At 39.2% G+C, this 18,629-nt stretch overlaps 2 protein-coding genes across 4 annotated transcripts in view; both read right to left on the bottom strand.

The window, feature by feature from the left end:
• Positions 1 to 995: 995 nt before the first annotated feature.
• LOC100050801 (ferritin light chain) lies at positions 996 to 5,418 on the bottom strand. The gene has a single exon (XM_070228902.1). The coding sequence runs from the start codon at positions 1,703 to 1,705 to the stop codon at positions 1,178 to 1,180; it is 528 nt and encodes a 175-aa protein (XP_070085003.1). The 5' UTR covers positions 1,706 to 5,418; the 3' UTR covers positions 996 to 1,177.
• The window catches only part of LYST (lysosomal trafficking regulator), a 180,101-nt gene continuing 166,889 nt past the window's right edge, over positions 5,418 to 18,629 (bottom strand). For 2 of the 3 annotated variants that reach the window (XM_023634282.2, XM_023635402.2), the window contains 5 exons: positions 14,024 to 14,163; positions 13,658 to 13,755; positions 8,917 to 9,073; positions 8,445 to 8,516; positions 5,418 to 7,742 (listed from right to left, as the gene is read on the bottom strand). In XM_023634282.2, coding sequence (XP_023490050.1) covers positions 7,604 to 7,742; positions 8,445 to 8,516; positions 8,917 to 9,073; positions 13,658 to 13,755; positions 14,024 to 14,163 — 606 coding nt within the window. In that variant the 3' untranslated portion in view covers positions 5,418 to 7,603. The remainder of the gene's footprint in view (positions 7,743 to 8,444; positions 8,517 to 8,916; positions 9,074 to 13,657; positions 13,756 to 14,023; positions 14,164 to 18,629) is intronic. The other variant, NM_001308950.2, reaches the window with a different exon arrangement.

The following is an 18,629-nucleotide window of genomic DNA, read 5'->3' as shown; positions in this document are numbered from 1 at the left end:
GAATTACTCAGTTTTCTTGGGTTTCGCCCATGTATACATATTATTAAACTTCTGTTTGTTTTTCTGCTGTTAATCTGTCTGATATCAATTTAATTCTTAGACCACTCAGAAGAACCTAGAAGCATGGAGGGAAATGTCTTCCTCTCCTACAGTACTTAGACAAACCTAGATGGTATAGCCTACTACACACCTAAGGCCATATGGTACTAATTTTATGGGACCACCATCATACATTCAGTCCATTGTTGACTCAAATGTTGTTATGCAGTTCATGACTGTATGTAGAATATTATCTATAGAAAGTACATAATGAAATTAACTAATTAACCATTTGTTTTTAGGTCATATCAACAAGTATGAAAATTATAGCTTAATTTTTCCTAAAAGGTCAGAAAACATAGTCTTTTTTCTAAATGCTTAAAACTGGATTCCCAGGATTTTTAAAGCTCTTTTAACAAAATTAAAATCTGAGAATGAAATTATTGTTATCAGCCTTCAGAAGTTTGGGTAAGACCAGTTTAATTCGCTTTGAAATGAACCAAACTTTGCCACAAACAATCTTTTCTAAACTCATCTTTCTTTAACTTTGTTCATGAAAGAACGAGATCAGCACTTGAGCAAGAATATGGTAGCCCAGTCTCAAATGATTTTCTAACCATTTTGGCCTCAGAGGACACATTGTATTATTTAATTTCTCTCAAATAGCTGAGTTGCGATCCAGTGTTTCCAAAATGGTAGGACATATTTTTCCGTTCGGGTCATAGAGCACACAATAAAATTAGTGGCACTTCCTTCCCAACTCAATGTACACCCAAGTGCATATATGTTGTATTGGCAAATGTAGCTGCTTCTTTAATTGTGGAGTTTAAAATTGGACATAACCTGGGGAAAATATCTGATAAATATTGTATGTAATGTGACATTCTTTGTACGATACTCCAAAATACCAGTTTGTGCTGAACCTAAAACTCTTTTGCTTCCCTTTGACCTCAATCTTTTTTTTTTTTTTTTGCAAAAAGCTTTATTGTTTCCATTTGGTCCACGGCGTGGGCAGAGGGCTCCAGGGTAGTTAAAAAGCTCTCTCTCGTGGCTGCAGGGAGATGGGCTCAGGCAGAAACTCCGACACCAGGGGGATGCCAGAGGGGCCCCCTCAAAGGCCGCTGGACTCTGGAGGCTCCTAGTCATGCTTGAGGGTGAGCCTTTCAAAGAGACACTCGCCCAGCCCAGCTTGGGGGCCAACGAGCCTCTGGATGTTGGTGAGATTGTCGCCCATCTTCTTGATGAGTTTCACCTCCTCGTCTAGGAAGTGGCTCTCCAAGAAGTCACAGAGATGGGGGTCTGCGTGGGCAGAACCCAGGGCATGCAGATCCAAAAGGGCCTGGTTCAGGCTCTTCTCCAGGACAACGGCGGCTTTCATGGCATCCAGGGTTGTACCCCACTCATCTTGGGACGGCTTCTGCAAGTCCTGGAAGAGGGCGTGGTCACCATGCTGGTTTTGCATCTTCAAGAGACACTTGGCACATTCGCGCTTCTCCTCCGCCAACTCGCAGAAGAAGTGGCATACGCCCTCCAGAGCCACATCATCGCGGTTGAAATAGAAGCCCAGAGAGAGGTAGGTGTAAGAGGCCCGTAGGTACAAGTTGACCAGGCGGTTGATGGCAGCCTCCACTTCGGTAGAATAATTCTGACGAATGTGGGAGCTCATGCTTCATCGGCAATAAGGAGCTGAGCTCAAAAAAACGGTATTGGTGGGTCCCACCGGAGGTAGAGGATGGTTGAGAAGTTGGTCCGAAGGCTGCGACCGGAAAAGAGGCTGGAGGGTAGTCGGAGGCTGGAAGAAGGGGAGCCCCAGGGGTCTGTTCCATCCAAACGCTGTTGAAGCAAGAGACAGATCCGCGGGACACCGAGCACACTGCAGACCTCAATCTTGAATTGTTATTTCATATGGCAAATCTTTGTTTCATCCTCCCTCTACTCTACCCACCCCAACAGCTAATGCTTTTCAGTTGGTCTTCCTGGTGAAAGGATTTAAGCCAGTTAAATTTTGAAGTGCTTTGGCTTCATAGCATATTCGGTGTTATCCTGAGGAGTATACTGAAAAATAATACAGCTGTCCAAGAACTGGGACAGACTGGGAACAAATGGGGACATTTTGCCCACAATTTGGAACAAACTGGGAATAGTTGAAGGGTAATCAGCAAAATAAGGGTAACGTGGATAATCCAAGAACTCCAATAGTTTCAACCTCCATAAGTTAAACTATTGAATTTCTTTCCTCCCTACTCACCTTCGTAAATATTGACCTTGTAGCTCTTTAACTTTTGACACTTTAAGCGTCTTGGTGTGGGTCTCTTTGGGTTCATCTTATTTGGAACTCACTGGGATTTCTGGACCTAGATGTCTGTTTCCTTCCCAAGGTTAGGGAAGTTTTCAGCCATTATTTCTTCAAATAAGTCTTCTGCCCCTTTCTGTCTCTTTTCTCCTTCTGGGATCCATATAATGCAAATATTGGTCCACTAGATGTTGTACCATAAGTCCCTTAAGCTAGCTTCACTCTTTTTCATTCTTTTCTCTTTTTGCTGCTCTGATTGGATGAGTTCCACTGCTTTGTCTTTGAGTTCACTGACCCTTTCTTGCGCTTCATCTAGTCTGCCGTTGAAACTCTTTACTGTATTTTTCAGTGCAGTTATTGTGTTCTTCAACTGTATGATTTGTTTGGTACTTTCTTATATTTTCTTTCTCTTTGTTGAAATTCTCACTTTGTTCATGAATTGTTCTCCTGACCTCAGTGAGCATCTTTATGACTGCTATTTTGAACCCTATATCAGGTAAATCACTTATCTCTGTTTCATTAAGGTATTTTTCTGAAATTTTATCGTTCTTTCATTGGGAACATATTCCTTTGTTTATTCATTTTCCTTGACTCCTAGTGTTGGTTTCTATGCATTAGATAAAGCAGCCACCTCTCCCAGTCTTGAGGGAGTGGTCTTGTGCAGGAGATGAAACTTACTGTTCAACCCTGCCCTAGTTTCCGATTGTCTCTCAAGTCTTTGTGACTGTCCAAGCAGCCGGCTTTGTTCTTAGTGGCTCTCAGTAGCTGAGGGTGTGCCAAGACCTATCAGTGTTCCAAAGAGGAGGATCTCAGTCAGCATCCAGATTCAGGTTGATTGGAAGCTAGACCCTCAGGCAGCAGCTTTTAATGTGAATATACTTCTTTCAGGGGAGGACTGGGAGATGGGTATTTCTGTCTGCACCCTCTGCACTGAGTCCTGGGGTTATAGCCAGTTAAGAACTGTTTGTTTGCTACCATCCCTTTGATCTCATGAACACAAGCCCTACTGGCTACCAGAGCCAGGTTACCAAGGGCCGTGTCCTCTGGTTGGCAGGCACGAAGCCAGGATGCCAGACATGTGCACAAGCTCCTTTCTTGGAGGCACTGGTGACCTGGGGCAGGGTAGAGGGAGGGCACAAAGATGGCACCCACTGGCCTCCCTGGTCTCTGGAGAGGATTGCAGTCAGCCCCTAGATGTGTGTTTAATTAGAAGCCTGCCCCTCAGGCTGTGGCTATGAAGATAACCCAATAGGCCTCTTTCATGGAAAGACTGGGAGTTTCTGTCTGCTGCCTCTGTGCTGTGCCCTGGAGGGGCAGCTGGTTAAGAACTGTTTCTGTTTATTACAGTCCTGTGGGACCTGTGAATATTAAGTCCCACTGGCCCCCAGAGCCAGGTGATCAGGGAGCATCTCCTGGGTGGCAGCTGCAAAAGCTGGGGCCCCAGACATGTGCACAGGCTCCTTTCTGGGAGATACTAGCAACCTGGAGCAAGGCAGAAGGAGAGTGCAAAGGTGGCAGCTGCTGGCCTCTACAGTCTTTGGAGAGTAATTCAGTGGCCTCTAGATGTGTGTTAAGTTAAATGCCTGCCCCTCAGGTTGAAGCTTTTAAGATAAGCAAGAGGTCTCTCCTACAGAAAGTCTGGCCTGCCTCTGCACTGTGCCCTTGTGGGTAGCCAGGGTTAGTCATGGTCCACGAGAGCCCTTTAAGAATTTTCTCAGTTCACTAAGCCTTATGGGTCTGGGGGATGCAAGCCCCACTGGGTAGATTGGGTGCAGGTTGTAAAAGTTGGGGTGCCAGATGTGGGGTTCAAGCCTCAGCAAGAAGCTGGAGTTGTGAGTTCCCTCCTGATTGTGGGTTGCCAGCCAGGGGTGGGGTCTATGGCGAGATTATCTCAGTCTCTCCTACCCATTTCGATGTGGGTTTTTTTCATTCACCTGAGCTGTAGGAGTCACTCAGCTAGATTTTGGATTTCTTCAGTGTGTCCATGGGAGGAGGTGAGCTCAGGATCTTCCTATGTTGCCATCTTGCACCAGAATGGAACAACTTGCAGCTCTCCTTCGATTCAAAACTTTAACAAGCCATCCAAAATAGCAAGACACAGATCACCAGGTGTGAGCTCTGCAGAGCTGGAAAGTTTTCCCTCCTCTTCCCTCCCCTCCCCCGTCACCTAGCACTGGGCTTGCCCAGAATCGGCATTCAATGAACGCTGTTGAAAGGAAGAGTCAATCTGAGATTTGCAGGGGACATTTAGTTTGGCAGGCTTACACTAACAGAGGCTGCTCCTGAGTTCTTTTGGGGACAGACACCTAGAAACAGGTATGCTCTAGTCTTGAGAACCCTTAAAATATCACAGATATAAAGCAGAAAAAAAGGAATATTTCTGGGTTCTTGGACTGCTGTTTGTTGAATTCACCCACCATTTTGCAACAGCCACCAGAGAAGCCGAGGTGTATACAGGAGGCTCTTTCCTTCCCTGGGCCTTTGTTCATTGACGTTCCTGCCTCAGGCCTTTGTGAATGTATTGTCTGGAACACATCTGCTCCCATCTTCACCTGTCAAATTTCTATTCATCCACTAGGTTTCAACAAAGATTTCACTTTCTCAAGAGGCTTTCCTACACTCCTTGATCTAAATCGAATTCTTCCTGTTATATTCTCAGAGGACCCTGTACTCTACCTTCACAGCACTCGCCACATTTTCTAACTGCCCACATTGCCTGTTCCTGATAGCATGTTCCTCCACCAGCCTGCAACCTCCAGGAGCGCAGGGAACAACGTGTCCTCAGCACTTAATGGAGCGCCGGGTGCACAGCAGGGGCTCAATATAGATCTGCTCTTGGGGGAGGGGCAGATGGTCTTTTCTTTAAAATGAGTGGTTTGCTCCCAACTAGGACTGCTGTCTAAACTCCACGTAAGGGTGGTAAGTTTCTCACAAAGACCACAATTAAGCAATGAAAGGTATCCTTTTCTAGGGATATAAATTTATAGGGGAGCTACAGAGAGAACCTATGTGGGTTACAAAAAAGGAAGCCACCAATCTGAGGTCTGGTCATAATATTTAAATTGTATAAAGAACAGCCTTTAAATCTGTTTTTATGAAATTTATTCCCAGTTTGAAGTGGCAGTGTATACAAAGATAAGAGAGCTTGTGATAATTTACAGAAATGTTTGCTACAACATGCACATTATGAAGTGTTTCAAACATATACATATTATGTTTCATGCTCAATAAATAATCCCCCCAAATTAATTTTTATTTTTACATAAAAATATAATATTGCACTCTTAAGAAGACCAGTTATTTTGCATATTTTCTCCTTAGATAAATGATGAAATTCAGCCTTAAAAAAAAAAAGGACTGAGTAGCAACCCTATTTTAATAGGGGATTAATTGAAAGTCCTCAGTAGAAAAATGAAAGCTAGACAATAGCTGCATTTTTTTTTAAACAAAGCAAATCACTTCAACGTGAATAGGAATAATCTTACCTCTGCACCTATCTGGACTTCAGAGTTAATACCTGGTCTGTGTAGACCAGGATCAAAGTGCAGCCTGTGACGTGTTCTATGGTTGCTACGGAAGCGGTTTACAGTTGCGAGCAGACGTGGCCACTGCTTCCTCTTGCACTTATCCTGACAGCAGAGACTTCAGAATTGCATTTTATGCAGTTTTTAAGCAGAATGGTTTAGAAAGTCTGGAAGTTACAAAAGTAGTTCTGTAAACACCATATGAATTAAATTTCCATTACAAACACACGAATTATTCTTAGGCAGGAACACATATTTTCACCCCACAGTAACATATTACTAAGCTTATTTTACAGTGTCTTCAAAGCCAATAAAGCAGCACCCCAAGGACAAATGTAGCCACACTATCACGGTAGAGATAGACCATTCCAAGACTGTTAGGAACTCTGTTTTTATGGCGTGTAAGTTTGCTGTGGCATACACTTAGATTTTTATGTTGTTCCTAGAATTCTCAGGTAGTATAAGTGAGCAGAAACAGTGGAAACTGTTTCCTGAAAGAATTATTCTGCCTCTTGTTTAAAACAAAGTAAGCTGTCTCCTCTTCTTTGTAACTCTGTGTTGGGGAAGAAAACTCGTCTTCAACATTAGACACAGTGCCTCATCTAGACTGTATTATTAATATCTGTGCAAACTTTCTGCATAATGGAGGATTTCTATTGCAAACAGTTAAGTATTCAATGCTCTGTAAATGGCAGATATTGAAAGAATTATCATTGTGTTTAAATCTTAGTGACTCAACTAAGCTATTCATTATCTAGTGTTATGGATTTTAAGTGGAATTTTGATGAAGAAACAGAATGTGTCTGAAATCAAAGATACCTGTGTTGTTGTGGCTCTCAAAAAGTTCTGGTTCTACTCTGAGCTAAGAAGGCAACTGGCAAAAACTGCCTAACATTGAGATTCTTTAGTTTTAATACTCATATTCTCCATGAAATGTCTGCTGCAGAGGCACCGACCGAATAATTCACTTCACTTCTCAAAGAAAGCAACTGTCAGGTACTGAATTCTTTATCCTTTTCTTTCCTTTTTTGGGGGCAGGGGGCGGTTATCTCAGCATAAAACCTTTTTTTTTTTTTTAAATAATAGGCACCTGAGCTAACAACTGTTGCCAATCTTTTTTTTTTTCTGCTTTTTCTCCCCAAAGCCCTCCAGTACATAGTTGTATATTTTAGTTCTGGGTCCTTCTAGTTGTAGCATGTGGGATGCCGCCTCAGCATGGCCTGATGAGCGGTGCCATGTCTGCGCCCAGGATCCGAACCAGTGAAACCCTGGGCTGCCGCAGCGGAGCGCAAGAAGTTAACCGCTTGGCCATGGGGCCGGCCCCAAAACTTTTTAAATATAATTCTTCAGAGTATTTTATATAAACAATTAGCTGACCAGTTTAAGCCAATTCTACTGGCTCTTTTGAAATAAGAGAGAAAGGAAAAAGGAGAGACCCTAATCTTTTCTTTAGAACACCCTTGTGGAAAAACCTTTAAGAATACGATTTTAATTTACCATGCAAGACTTAAGTCTTGTTGGTTAGTGCACACTGGCAGGGCCCTCCAGATTATCACTAAATTAGAACAAAACTTTCCTCCAGGACCTTGTGAGCCTGCAGCATTTTGTGTAGAGGAATAGATTCTAGCATTATTTGGATGGTTTGTTCGGCCATCCATTTTTTCAGGTTCAACCTCCTAAATCTTGTGAAGTCAAACAATCTAGCGTGGAGTTAAAGTGCTTTGGAGAAAGCGAACTTCTTTCTCGTTCATCCAGCTGCATAGCTGCTAAGGAAGGAGTAGAACATTGGCTGTTTCAAGCGCTGCTGGTCCTTCCGACACCAGGCAATGACGGTCCCATCACTGTTTGCTGTGTACAAATGGTGGCCATCACAGGAAAATGTAAGGCTGCAAAAAAAAATCCCATTTGTATATTATCTCTTAAAGTTGTATTAGCATATTGGTGATCATATAGAAATTACAGTAAAGAAGTTAAGACGTCTTTACTGGAGCAGAGAGACGAACGAAATGACTGCCTACAACTCACTGGTTGCAACTGTAATTTTAATATAGTTTAACTGCCCTGCTGACAAGTTTGAGATATTTCATTTCCCTGAAAGAGGAAAGGGTAAAAATGTAACATTAATAAATAATTAACTTAGCTTCATTAAACTTTAAAGTTAGTACATTGAATATAAATTTATTTTAGAAAAGTAAAATTTAAATCACTTACATCCAATTGAGTTTTTAACCTCGGATTTGTTAACAGAGCAAAGCACACTACTAGAGCTATCAATCACCATTATGCTATTTTCCATAAGGAAGGAAAAAAACACAGCTTCTATAATTCAAGAGGCCCTCCCTGGGCACTGTCCCAGCCTCCCTTCTGTTGACCCTGAGCTCCTGACTCAAATTTTAAGCTCCATAAAGATAAGGACTGTGCCTCCTCTTCCACTGGGTCCAGGACAGCCTGGTGTTTGATTACGACTGTTCATCGGCTGTTTATAGTGACTCTCATCACATATTTCTTTAGGTCTGTGTGCTTTAATATCTCTAACAAAAATACAGCCACAAAGTCTAGTATGAAAAATGTGGGGGGAGGGAGTTTACCTTACAATAGGCTTATTTGATTTAGGAAATGTAATTTCCCGCACAGGCTTTAGGTCCCACGTACTCCATAGCCTAGAGGGGGAAAAAGACATCATCTAATTACGCAAACTAAAATTTCCTTCACTAAAAAGCCTACATATTTGTTATGAATCATCTGGAAGGAAACACAATAAACGATCAACAGTAGTTACTTCTGGAAAGTTTGCAGGGGGTGGGTGTGGGGACAAGAAAACTTAATTCTGTATATTTTCATATTGTTAATCTTTTATAGTTAACAAACAATATAAAATTTCAAAGCTGCACTAAAGCTATCTTCATTATTTAGAAATAAAACCGGAATAAGTGAAGAACATATACCTGAAGGTGATTTTAAATCTCTTAAATATTAACATACCTAGATATTAAAAATTAATTTTTGAAACTACTGGTCTTCCTGAACAAAGCAGACAATGAGAATCTAAACTCCTCTTACCTTACAACTCCATTCTCTAATCCCCCAGCAATCACGTTGATAGATACGCCCTCGGGCTGGTTAGAGAAAGCGACAGAACAAATGATCTCTCTGCAGTGGACGTGTCCCACGAGGTCCCCGTTCACTGTCCAGAGTCTGAGGTCACTGCCTCCACCAGCTAAAACACCAAAATCACCCCGCAGGTCAGCAGAGAGTGGGAGTCTCAGAACACCCCCCCCGCCAGTGGGCCCCAGAGGGTATCGCTAGGGCCAAACTCATCCGTTTTAGTGATGAGGATAATGTGCAACTCATGACTGAAGGCTGTCTCATTGGAATTACTACATTATAAGTCATACAGAGCTTTGCATATTTATCTAGAGACAGTGACCAGTGGGGGGAAAACTATACTGTAGAGCAACAAGGTAAATCAATCACAAATTGTTGTGTTAATCATAATATTTCAGCATATGAACTACCAAATCTGAATTTGAAAGTACCTAGAAATCTAAACAATCTCCAAAAAGAGAAGAAAATATTCTGTGAAACCAACTATAAGAAGTGACTTATGTGACTTCTGAAGAAAAAAAAAGTTACTGTAAAAGTTAACTGAGATAAAAACTAATCCTTAAAAAAACATCAAATTCTTCAGACTGTCTAAGATTGAATCTTAGACAGTCATTGTCTTATTAAACTAATTTTTTCTTTCCAAAGACCATGAGTAACCAAACTGCTTCTAGTTTTCCAGGGAGTAGAGGAGGCAATAAGTGCTTGCCATCCTCTATAAAATGGGGCTGCTGATTTGGGGCCTCACGATGATGCGTCCAGCCTTCTTTGGAGAAATATTCTCATGCTGATAAAGAGAGAGGTGTAGAGGCATGATTAAATTTTGATGGCATAGTGTTACTAACTTAATTTTATCTCACCATTAGGACTAACGTAAAAGTAGAAAATTTCCCTCCTTTATTAAGGCAATGAAAATATTTCATATTTTATAGCAAAGAAACAAATATTGGAAATGCTTCTTTATTTAAAGATAGGCTAAAGACCTTCAAATATCACAAACCAAAGTGCCCAGTGTGTTGCAGCATTATTTACAATAGCCAAAAGGTGGAAACAATCCAAATATCCATCAACAGATGAATGGATAAACAAAATGTAGTATGTCTATACAATGGAATATTATTCAGCCATCAAAAGTAATAAAGTTCTGACATATGCTACAACATGGATGAACCTTGAAAATTATGCTAAGTGAAATAAGCCAGACACAAAAGGACAAATATTGTATGATTTCACTTATAGGAGGTACCTAGAATAGGCAAATTCATAGAGACAGAAAGTAGAACAGAGGTTACCAGGAGTTGTGGGGGAGGGAAGAATGGGGAGTTACGGTTACAGAGTTTTTGTTTGGAGTGAGGAAAAAGTTTTTGAAATAGATGGTGGTGATGGTTGCACAACATTGTGAATGTAATAATGCCACTGAATTGTATACTTTAAAATGGTTTAAATGGCAACTTTTATGTTAAATATATTTTAACTCACACACACAGATTAAAAAATGCTCAGTGTTCTACTAAGACTTCCCATTGCAGAACATTGATTAGGAGAGAGAATCTAAATAAAGCATCAAGATATAGAGGACTCAATATGCTAAAGAAATGTAATTGTAGAAGATAAACATCTTTTCCATGAGTAGTCTACATTTCACTCTTGAATTTACTATCTGATAAGATTTAAAAAATATATAAACTAACCAGACGTGTACCAGTAAAGTTAGAAGGCTTAGTAAAGTCATTGGATAGATATCCATAAAAGATATTGATGTAGGGGTTGGTCATTGTAATCCATAGCTACTGCATGGCTTAGTCCTTCAAAGCAAAAAATCTAAATGTGGTCCTGGACTCTCTGAAGTATGGTATGGAACTTAATAGGCAAAAAATTACCCTAGCAGATCACCTGGCAACTTGGGCTACCGCAAAACCAAGTAACTACTCATCTGCCTGAGATTGTAAATATCAAAAAAAAAAAAAAAAAAAAATCAAGGCCCTTACCCAATATCAAGTTACTAAACTGATATCATGTATAATTTAGCACATCAACTAAAAGTCAGAAAGCTACGCATTCCTGAAAAAAGACTCTATTCTTCCCATACATCTTCACCAAAATTAAAATAAATTGGAGGACCACCCCCTCTCTTGAATCTTAGAATATTATATTAATTTTATAATGCCACAGGCAACACATGACCAGGTTATGAACCCTAGTTAAAAGGCATACATTTTGATCCAGTGGCAGAATGATTTAAAAAAATAAAGAAATCATCAATTATAATATTTATATAGTTTAATAAACTTCACATCTTATCACTATAAAAACCACATTCCATAATAAATGCTAGGAATTAGGATCAGGAGGAATGAGCTTGCCAGTGTAACTTCAGTCCCAATGCAGAAATTTCTGAGATTACCTAAATACACACACACACACATATAACATATATACACATTTATTTTTTTTATTTTTAATTTTGATTTCAAAGTTACTTGGACAGTACTCACTAAAGGGTCAAGACTGTGGGTAGGATAAATTTGATACCTTTCTTCCCTTCTTGGACTATAAAAATAGGAGGATGAACTCTAGTCTGAGTCATAGAACATAAATTTGGCCTCTCTTTTAAAAAATCATTATTTTTATTATGTTCTCTATATACTAAATGCTCTTTATGACTTCCCTTATACGTGTATCAAGAGGCCTTAAAAAAGTTGAGAACTTTTTGTTCAAATTGGAAATAAAAGTTCTGGCCATCACTCTATTGCATTGTGTGCTGCCTAGAGACACCTGAATACCCTACTAGTAAGTTGGTAATTGCAGCAAAAGTAATTTTGTTTCTTGTTCCCATGTGACTAGCTAATATAATATCACAGATATAAATCACCACTGGCAGGAGGAAAGTAATTAACTTTACAAAATTCAGCTCCCTCAGGATCAGTCCTAACTTCAAATGTTGCCAAAACAAGAAAGTAGAGAATTCTCTATAAATAACCATTCTGTTATTCCCCTAGATCCCTCTTGATATGACACACTAAAAGCTGCTAATGTACACATTAAGGAAGAATAATTAGCAAAGTCATCAATCATTTGCCCACAATTGTACAGATTACCAAAGTCAACCGTTTGAGATCTTCCCCTTAGTTATGATGATTAGGAAATAAAATGTTTTCATGATGTTACTTTATGACTGGGGGCTAAGATTGGCAAACATTTCACCTCTGAAATATTTAAGCATGACTGAAGACATTACTTTTCGTGAATAAAAGATTGAATGCATGTTTTGTAAAAACAACAATAAAACTCCAAGAGATATCTGTGATATAACAAAATAAATATTTGGTCTTTCTTCCAGGTTCCTGGCATAAAGCTACTAAAACTCTTGTAATTTTACTGCCTTAGGATACTAATGAGCTGACTCCCGCTGGGGGAGGCCCTAGACAGCTTCCGGATGGGAAACAGTCACCAGAAAAACCAACCACGTGATCAGAGGGTTAGAACTTAGAACATCTTCCCACCTCCTGGGAGGAGCTGGAGATGGAGCTCAGTTACCCCTGGCCAATGATTTAATCAACCACGCCTACAGAGCAAAACCTCAGAGAAACCCCTAGACAACAGGGTTAGGAGAGTTTCCGAGCTGGTGAACACAGTCACGAGCCAGGAGGGTGGTGCACTCTCACTCCACAGGGAATGACCCCCAATCTCACCAGAGGTCCCTCTTCACCTGGCTGCTCATTTCTATTGTTTATAATAAACTACAGTAATAAGTATAGTGTTTTACTAAGTTCTGTGAGTCATTCTAGAGGATTACTGAACCTGGTGGGGAGTGTTGGGAATTCCCAAACTTGCTAATTTCAAGTCGTTAGCGTCAGGATCGAATTGCATTGTTGGACGCCCAGTTGGTGTTAGAGAATTGGAGAACTGTCTGGTATTTGGAAAGATACCACATATTTGGTGTCAGAAAAAAACGAACAATATCAGAAATGCAAGCCAAGGATAGAGGAGCACCCACTGTACATGTGTCGAAGATATTTTATACTGAGTGGACAGAAAGAAACAGTCTTCAAAGGATCCTTTCAATTTTAAGATCCTTAAGAATAGAAATGCAGACAGAAAATTCATGAACTTTTCATCTGTTTTTTCCTGCTTGATGCATCAAGTTTTTATATATGTATACATGAAAAAATAAAAACCAAAAACAAGACCTTTAATTAGGAGATATATCTTTGTCATGTAAATTTTAAGGCAAATTATACCTCTATTTCTTAACTATACTATTGTTGTCTCTCAGGAACTAGAAGACATATATTCAAAGTTGATCACCTGCTGATGTTTTTCATTTAGTCAGGAGGAAGGTAGCAAAGTTAGTAGTTAAAAAGCAAGACCAAAAAAGGACAGAAGAACAAAAACCAAGAAAAGTCAGAAAATTATGTAACAATAATTTGCTTAACTTACATGTGTTCAAATGCAATATTACATATATCAGAAAAAAGTTAAATTATGACAACGAACTTTTGCATAAATTGATGCCTAAATTGATGAATTCAATCTTGGACCTTACCGTATTTCAATATGCATACATGCCATTACCAGAGTTCTTTAGCCTGGCAGGGACCTGAGAGCTGTAACCTAACAGTTTAACCTATGATGTAACCAGCTGGCTGATGCACTCTTAGCGCCTCCACCCTGTGCTGTGGTTTTGGGGCTAGCTCACCTGAATCACACACAGTGGCAATGTCACCTGTAGTTTCACTGGCAGAGACAGCCGTGACAGGGCTTTTGTGTCCGGCCAGACTTTGTACATAGCACAACCTGAAACCAAAGACATGAATTTTCATATCATATTAAATATAATTATATTCTCTTATTTGTATAATTCTTTTCCTTAGTACATGTACTTCTTATCCATAAGGCATTCCTAACTGATCTTTGGATTTCAATAAGATTACAAAGGTAAAGTTCGTATTTCATGTTTAAAATTATTCTAAGGTAAGGATATTATTTTAGTGCGTCTATTTCATACAGTAAGAACTGAAACATTAAAGAGAGCTACGTTTGAGTTGGAGATCTTCTTCTGTACCTGTTTAGATCCCATATGATGCAAGTTCCATCTCTGCTCACACTTATCATTATACTGTATGGTTTGCAAACAAATAAGCTGGTTATCTCTTCTGTGTGCCCGTAGAGATGTATCTGAGACTCCATTTCTATCTCTGAAGGCTGAAATTAAAAGTAAAGTATAAGATAAAAACCATGACAAATGGTATCCTAGTACTGTATCTCAAAAAGAAAAACTGAAGTGACTCAAACATTCTTCTCAAACATATCATTTTTCAATCCAATTCAGTTCAATTTTTTCTAGAGTAAAACTAATAAACATTAAAAATTTTTTTAATTGCCCATAATTTCACCAGCTAATATGCTTTCCATTTTTGTCTATTCTTTTCCAGTCTTTGTCTGAATATACATGTATTTTTATAATTTTGATTATTGCCATACAAATTATTTTCTATTTATTTTATACATTCTTGCATAAGCATTTTCCATTTTTTACTTTGTCTTCAAAATTATTTTTAATGGTGTTATAATATTCTATATAGTTAATATACCATAATATACTTGAGTATGCTTTATTGATAAAATTTAAAATTGTTGCTGAATTTTTCAAAATTATAGATGCCATAATTAAATCTTTCATGTATAAAAGTTTTGTTCCTCCTCTAAATATTTCTTTAGAATACATTTCCAGAAATCTTACTAGTTGGTTAGTAAATATTACTAATTTTATAGTTCTTGACAGTGTACTTTTCAAAGGCTTTGCATCAATTCATGATGCCACCAATGGTGATGAATACTAATACCACCATTCCTTGTCAATAGTTATGGATTGATTTTGTAAATCACAGGTTGCAAACTGATGTTCCAAGGTCCACATTGACTCACAGATGCCAGATGTCCACACGGGGTTTGACTCTTGTTATCATTAGGCTAGCTGTTTATTGTCATAAAGTATTTCAATACTTGCACTTCAAAGAATATAGAAAAGTAGAAAGAATAAGCGTAATAAAAAGCTGTATAGTGACCACTCAAACTAATCTTAACATTTTATATGATCAGTTTATTTTTTAAATAAAGATACCATTAAACATTACATAGTTTGTGTGTTGTTCTACCTCCTATTTCCTCTCCCTTGTCAGAAGTTACTACTGTCCTCAATTGTATTTATGTTTCCCATGCATGTGGAACATATATTCTACTATATGTTACTATAACCGTGAACGACATACTGTATTGTTTCTCATGTTGATAAACTTTATGTATGTGGTGTTATTCTTTAGGTATCTTCTGCATCTTGCCTTTTTGCTCTCCATTGTTTTGAAACAATGTTGATCTTTTGATTTCAACAGATCTGTGTTGATATCCTAGCTGCACGTCATCTGCTTTAGGTGCTATGTAGTTTAGTGTTTCGCCTACATATAAATACATATTTTACACTTAAAGAATCAAACAACTAGGCAACACCAGGCTCACATTCTTCCTTGGCACAAGTGGCTTGAGCTGTGTAGCAGTTGCTTCTGTTTAGCTAGGGCACGTGATCTTCAAGTGAACACAATCACAGCAACCAGATGGGCTTTTAGCAAGGGCAAGAGTCCTGGGTCTGGGCCTCTTCTGGCTCTCCTGACTGTGAACCTCCGCACAGGGCCAGGAGTCTGCAGGGCCAAGGAGATGTGCCCAGAACTCTTTCAGAGCATGCTTCAGGTCCCTAGGACAGAGGAATTCCCTGCCCTAAAAGGCCCAGCCCCTTCATTCTCTGCTTGAGCTCTGCAGCATTTTAGTTTGTGACTCACTTTTCATTCTAAATCTATGAACATTTCCCAGGTTTTAAATGGCAATCAAGGTTGCTTTAAATTGCATTTCTCTTATTATAACCAACTTTAGCTTTTTCACATATTCATTTTCTATCTGCAAATTTGTGTGCCTGGTTTTGTATACTTGTCATTACATTAAAAAGTTATTTGTAGAAATTCCTCTATTTGTGGAATAGAATGCAAGTATGACCTGGACCACCATAACAGTCTAGGGACACCTTACCCAAAGTCAAGTCTTGAGGATCCTGGACTAATCAGGGAATTCCAGCCCAAGCCATAATTCTATGCAAGAGTTGGTCCCATTAGCCTCATCCTCACTCCTAGGATATAGCCCTTTAGGGACCAGCATTTTGGAGAAGGGCTTCCTTGGGACTCCCCAGCTTGTTCTGTCCTTGGGCACTGTTTTCCATTCCTCTCACAAGAGGCTGTCCAAGGACAGGGTCAATAATCCAGGATTGACAAATGCTCTCCAGGCTAAAGCCCCTTTCCTGCTTATTCACCTCTCTGGCTCGGGAGTTCACACATGTATATTTATATATGTTTATACACATACATATGTATATGCACATATGTGTGTGTGTGTGTATTTTTTTTACTCCACGACCATGAATAATATTTATGGGGTAAACACAATACAGGGCCCCTACAGGAGTTGCTGATAACTGGATAGACTTTGCACTTTAACGACTACAAGAGTGAGCGTTACTAGTGATTCCCTGATGGATCAGAAAGTAATTTGCATGGGTAGAGCAGGAATCTTGTGCTGGCCTACTTCTTTTAAAAATTGCTCTTGAATGACATAATATTACCTTGGATAAACTGCATATATAATCTTCCACCACCACAATTTAGAGAAGAGAAATACAGCTGTTTACGTAAATGAAGATGATGTGGCCACACTATTTAATTAGTGAAAAAAATAACTCGAGCAACTATTTTAAAATCACCTAACACTTTTATAAGATAAAAGATAAAATATATAAAAGATATATATTCTTCTCTAATATATAAGTGACTTATGGAAGGTATTTCATAAGACCCCTTGAAAATATTTTCCAACAATTATTTTGGTTGTATTCTATCCGGCACCTGGGGAGCCTGTTTTTCGTCTGTGTTAAAGCCAACATAAATGAGAACATAAATATTTGTAGAACCCTGGCCTTTAGTGAGTTGGGAGAACAAAAACTAGTGAATATGAGGTGCCTCCTGCTAACCTCAGGCACAGGGTCACAGCGGCAGCTCTAGTGACGCCAAAATGGTGAGACAGTCCCTGAGAGAAGGCAACCACAGCAACATCTACAAAAACCCAAGTAACCTCTCCTCAAATAAAACAATGATAAAACCACACGGCTACGATGCATTTCTGGACATGGTTTAAATAGTAACTGTTAATCTCAAGACCTGATTACCTAATACTATTAATACTTAGGAGAAAACGAAAACCTTTATAAATAAGCTGAAAAATCTACTTTCAGGCAAATACATAACAGAGGGAAAGTAAGAAAAATAAGACTTCACAAGCCTACAATAACTCAAAACTAAAAAGCATGTCTTGCTATATTCAAATTATAATAGCTTCACTTTTTATCTGCTATATTCAAAGCTATGCTGTGCACAATTACTAACAACTTATTTTTTTTTAACCTATACTACACATTGTGTTAGTGTAGGATTAAAAATTAAAATTATACGGAGAATGGAAGTAAGGAAAACTAAGAACAAGGCTGTTCAAAATGTTGGGAAAAGCAAGAGGAAATAAAAAACAAAAGATGAAGGTAGTTTTTAAATAAGTGTCTATGGTATGGTGCAAAATTCCCTGAGTACACGAGCAGACAACTGCTCTAGCAGCAGTGACTAGAATATATTTGTAGGAAAAAGGAAACAAAAGGGTGAGCTCAGAAGATGAAAGGCGATAGTAGCAATAAATATTAGAGATGTTATAAAATTAACATCCATTTTAGGTCTTTGGGGGTAAAAATGAGACATTCCAAAAGTTAGGACTCTCCTCTGCTCAGACTCTTTAGCCCTCTTTTTACAATGGCATATGAGAAGCTCACCTCAATCCGCTCTTCCTGGCCTGTTCTCGCCACTCCTCCCCAGCAGGCTACACTCTAAACTACACACAAAAGTATTCACCATGCCCCAAATTACCAAGCCTTTTATCCCATACTGTTAGTTTCCTTTCCTGAAATACTCTTTCCTCTTTTCTCCACTTAGCTCAAATGATCCTTTAAGATCCAGCTCACGTGTAACTTTCCAGGCTCTCTGACATCCGGTTGGTTCCTCTTCTGTGCTCTTCTAACCCGTGTGTCCGTCTGTCTTAGAGTGCACACCTCACTGTCCTGCAACAACCGGGATGTGCCTGTCTCCTGCTAAGGAGCCCTCCACCACAGCCTGCCTGCCTGCAGCGGCCTTCTAACTGGAATCCCGCCACCAGTCTCATTCCCTTCTAAGTGTTTCTCCTGGCAGGCTCTACAGCGGTTGTTTCAAAATGCTGACTGAATCATATTCTGGATCATATTACTCTGCTTAAAACATTTTAATGGCTCCATAGGCTAAGAGATAGAAACAATATTATGGTCACATTTCTACCTTGAGGATCATGGCAAAGAACCTTAACAAGGGCTTAAACTGGAATAAACTTGGACAGAAAAGTAAGAGGAACCTAGCATCATTCTATACTAAGAATACGGGTTTTACCCAGTAAAACGTATTTAATAATATAATGGAGAAAACTGTGATAGAAAAAAAGAACACAGAGAAAGTTCTAGATTAGAATGATAATTACTGAGTTATCACCCTAAACTTGCCACTTAT

The sequence above is a fragment of the Equus caballus genome, chromosome 1 (genome assembly GCF_041296265.1).
Source record: "Equus caballus isolate H_3958 breed thoroughbred chromosome 1, TB-T2T, whole genome shotgun sequence".
Classification (NCBI taxonomy): Eukaryota; Metazoa; Chordata; class Mammalia; order Perissodactyla; family Equidae; genus Equus; species Equus caballus.
This window is presented reverse-complemented; position numbering and strand designations above follow the sequence as displayed.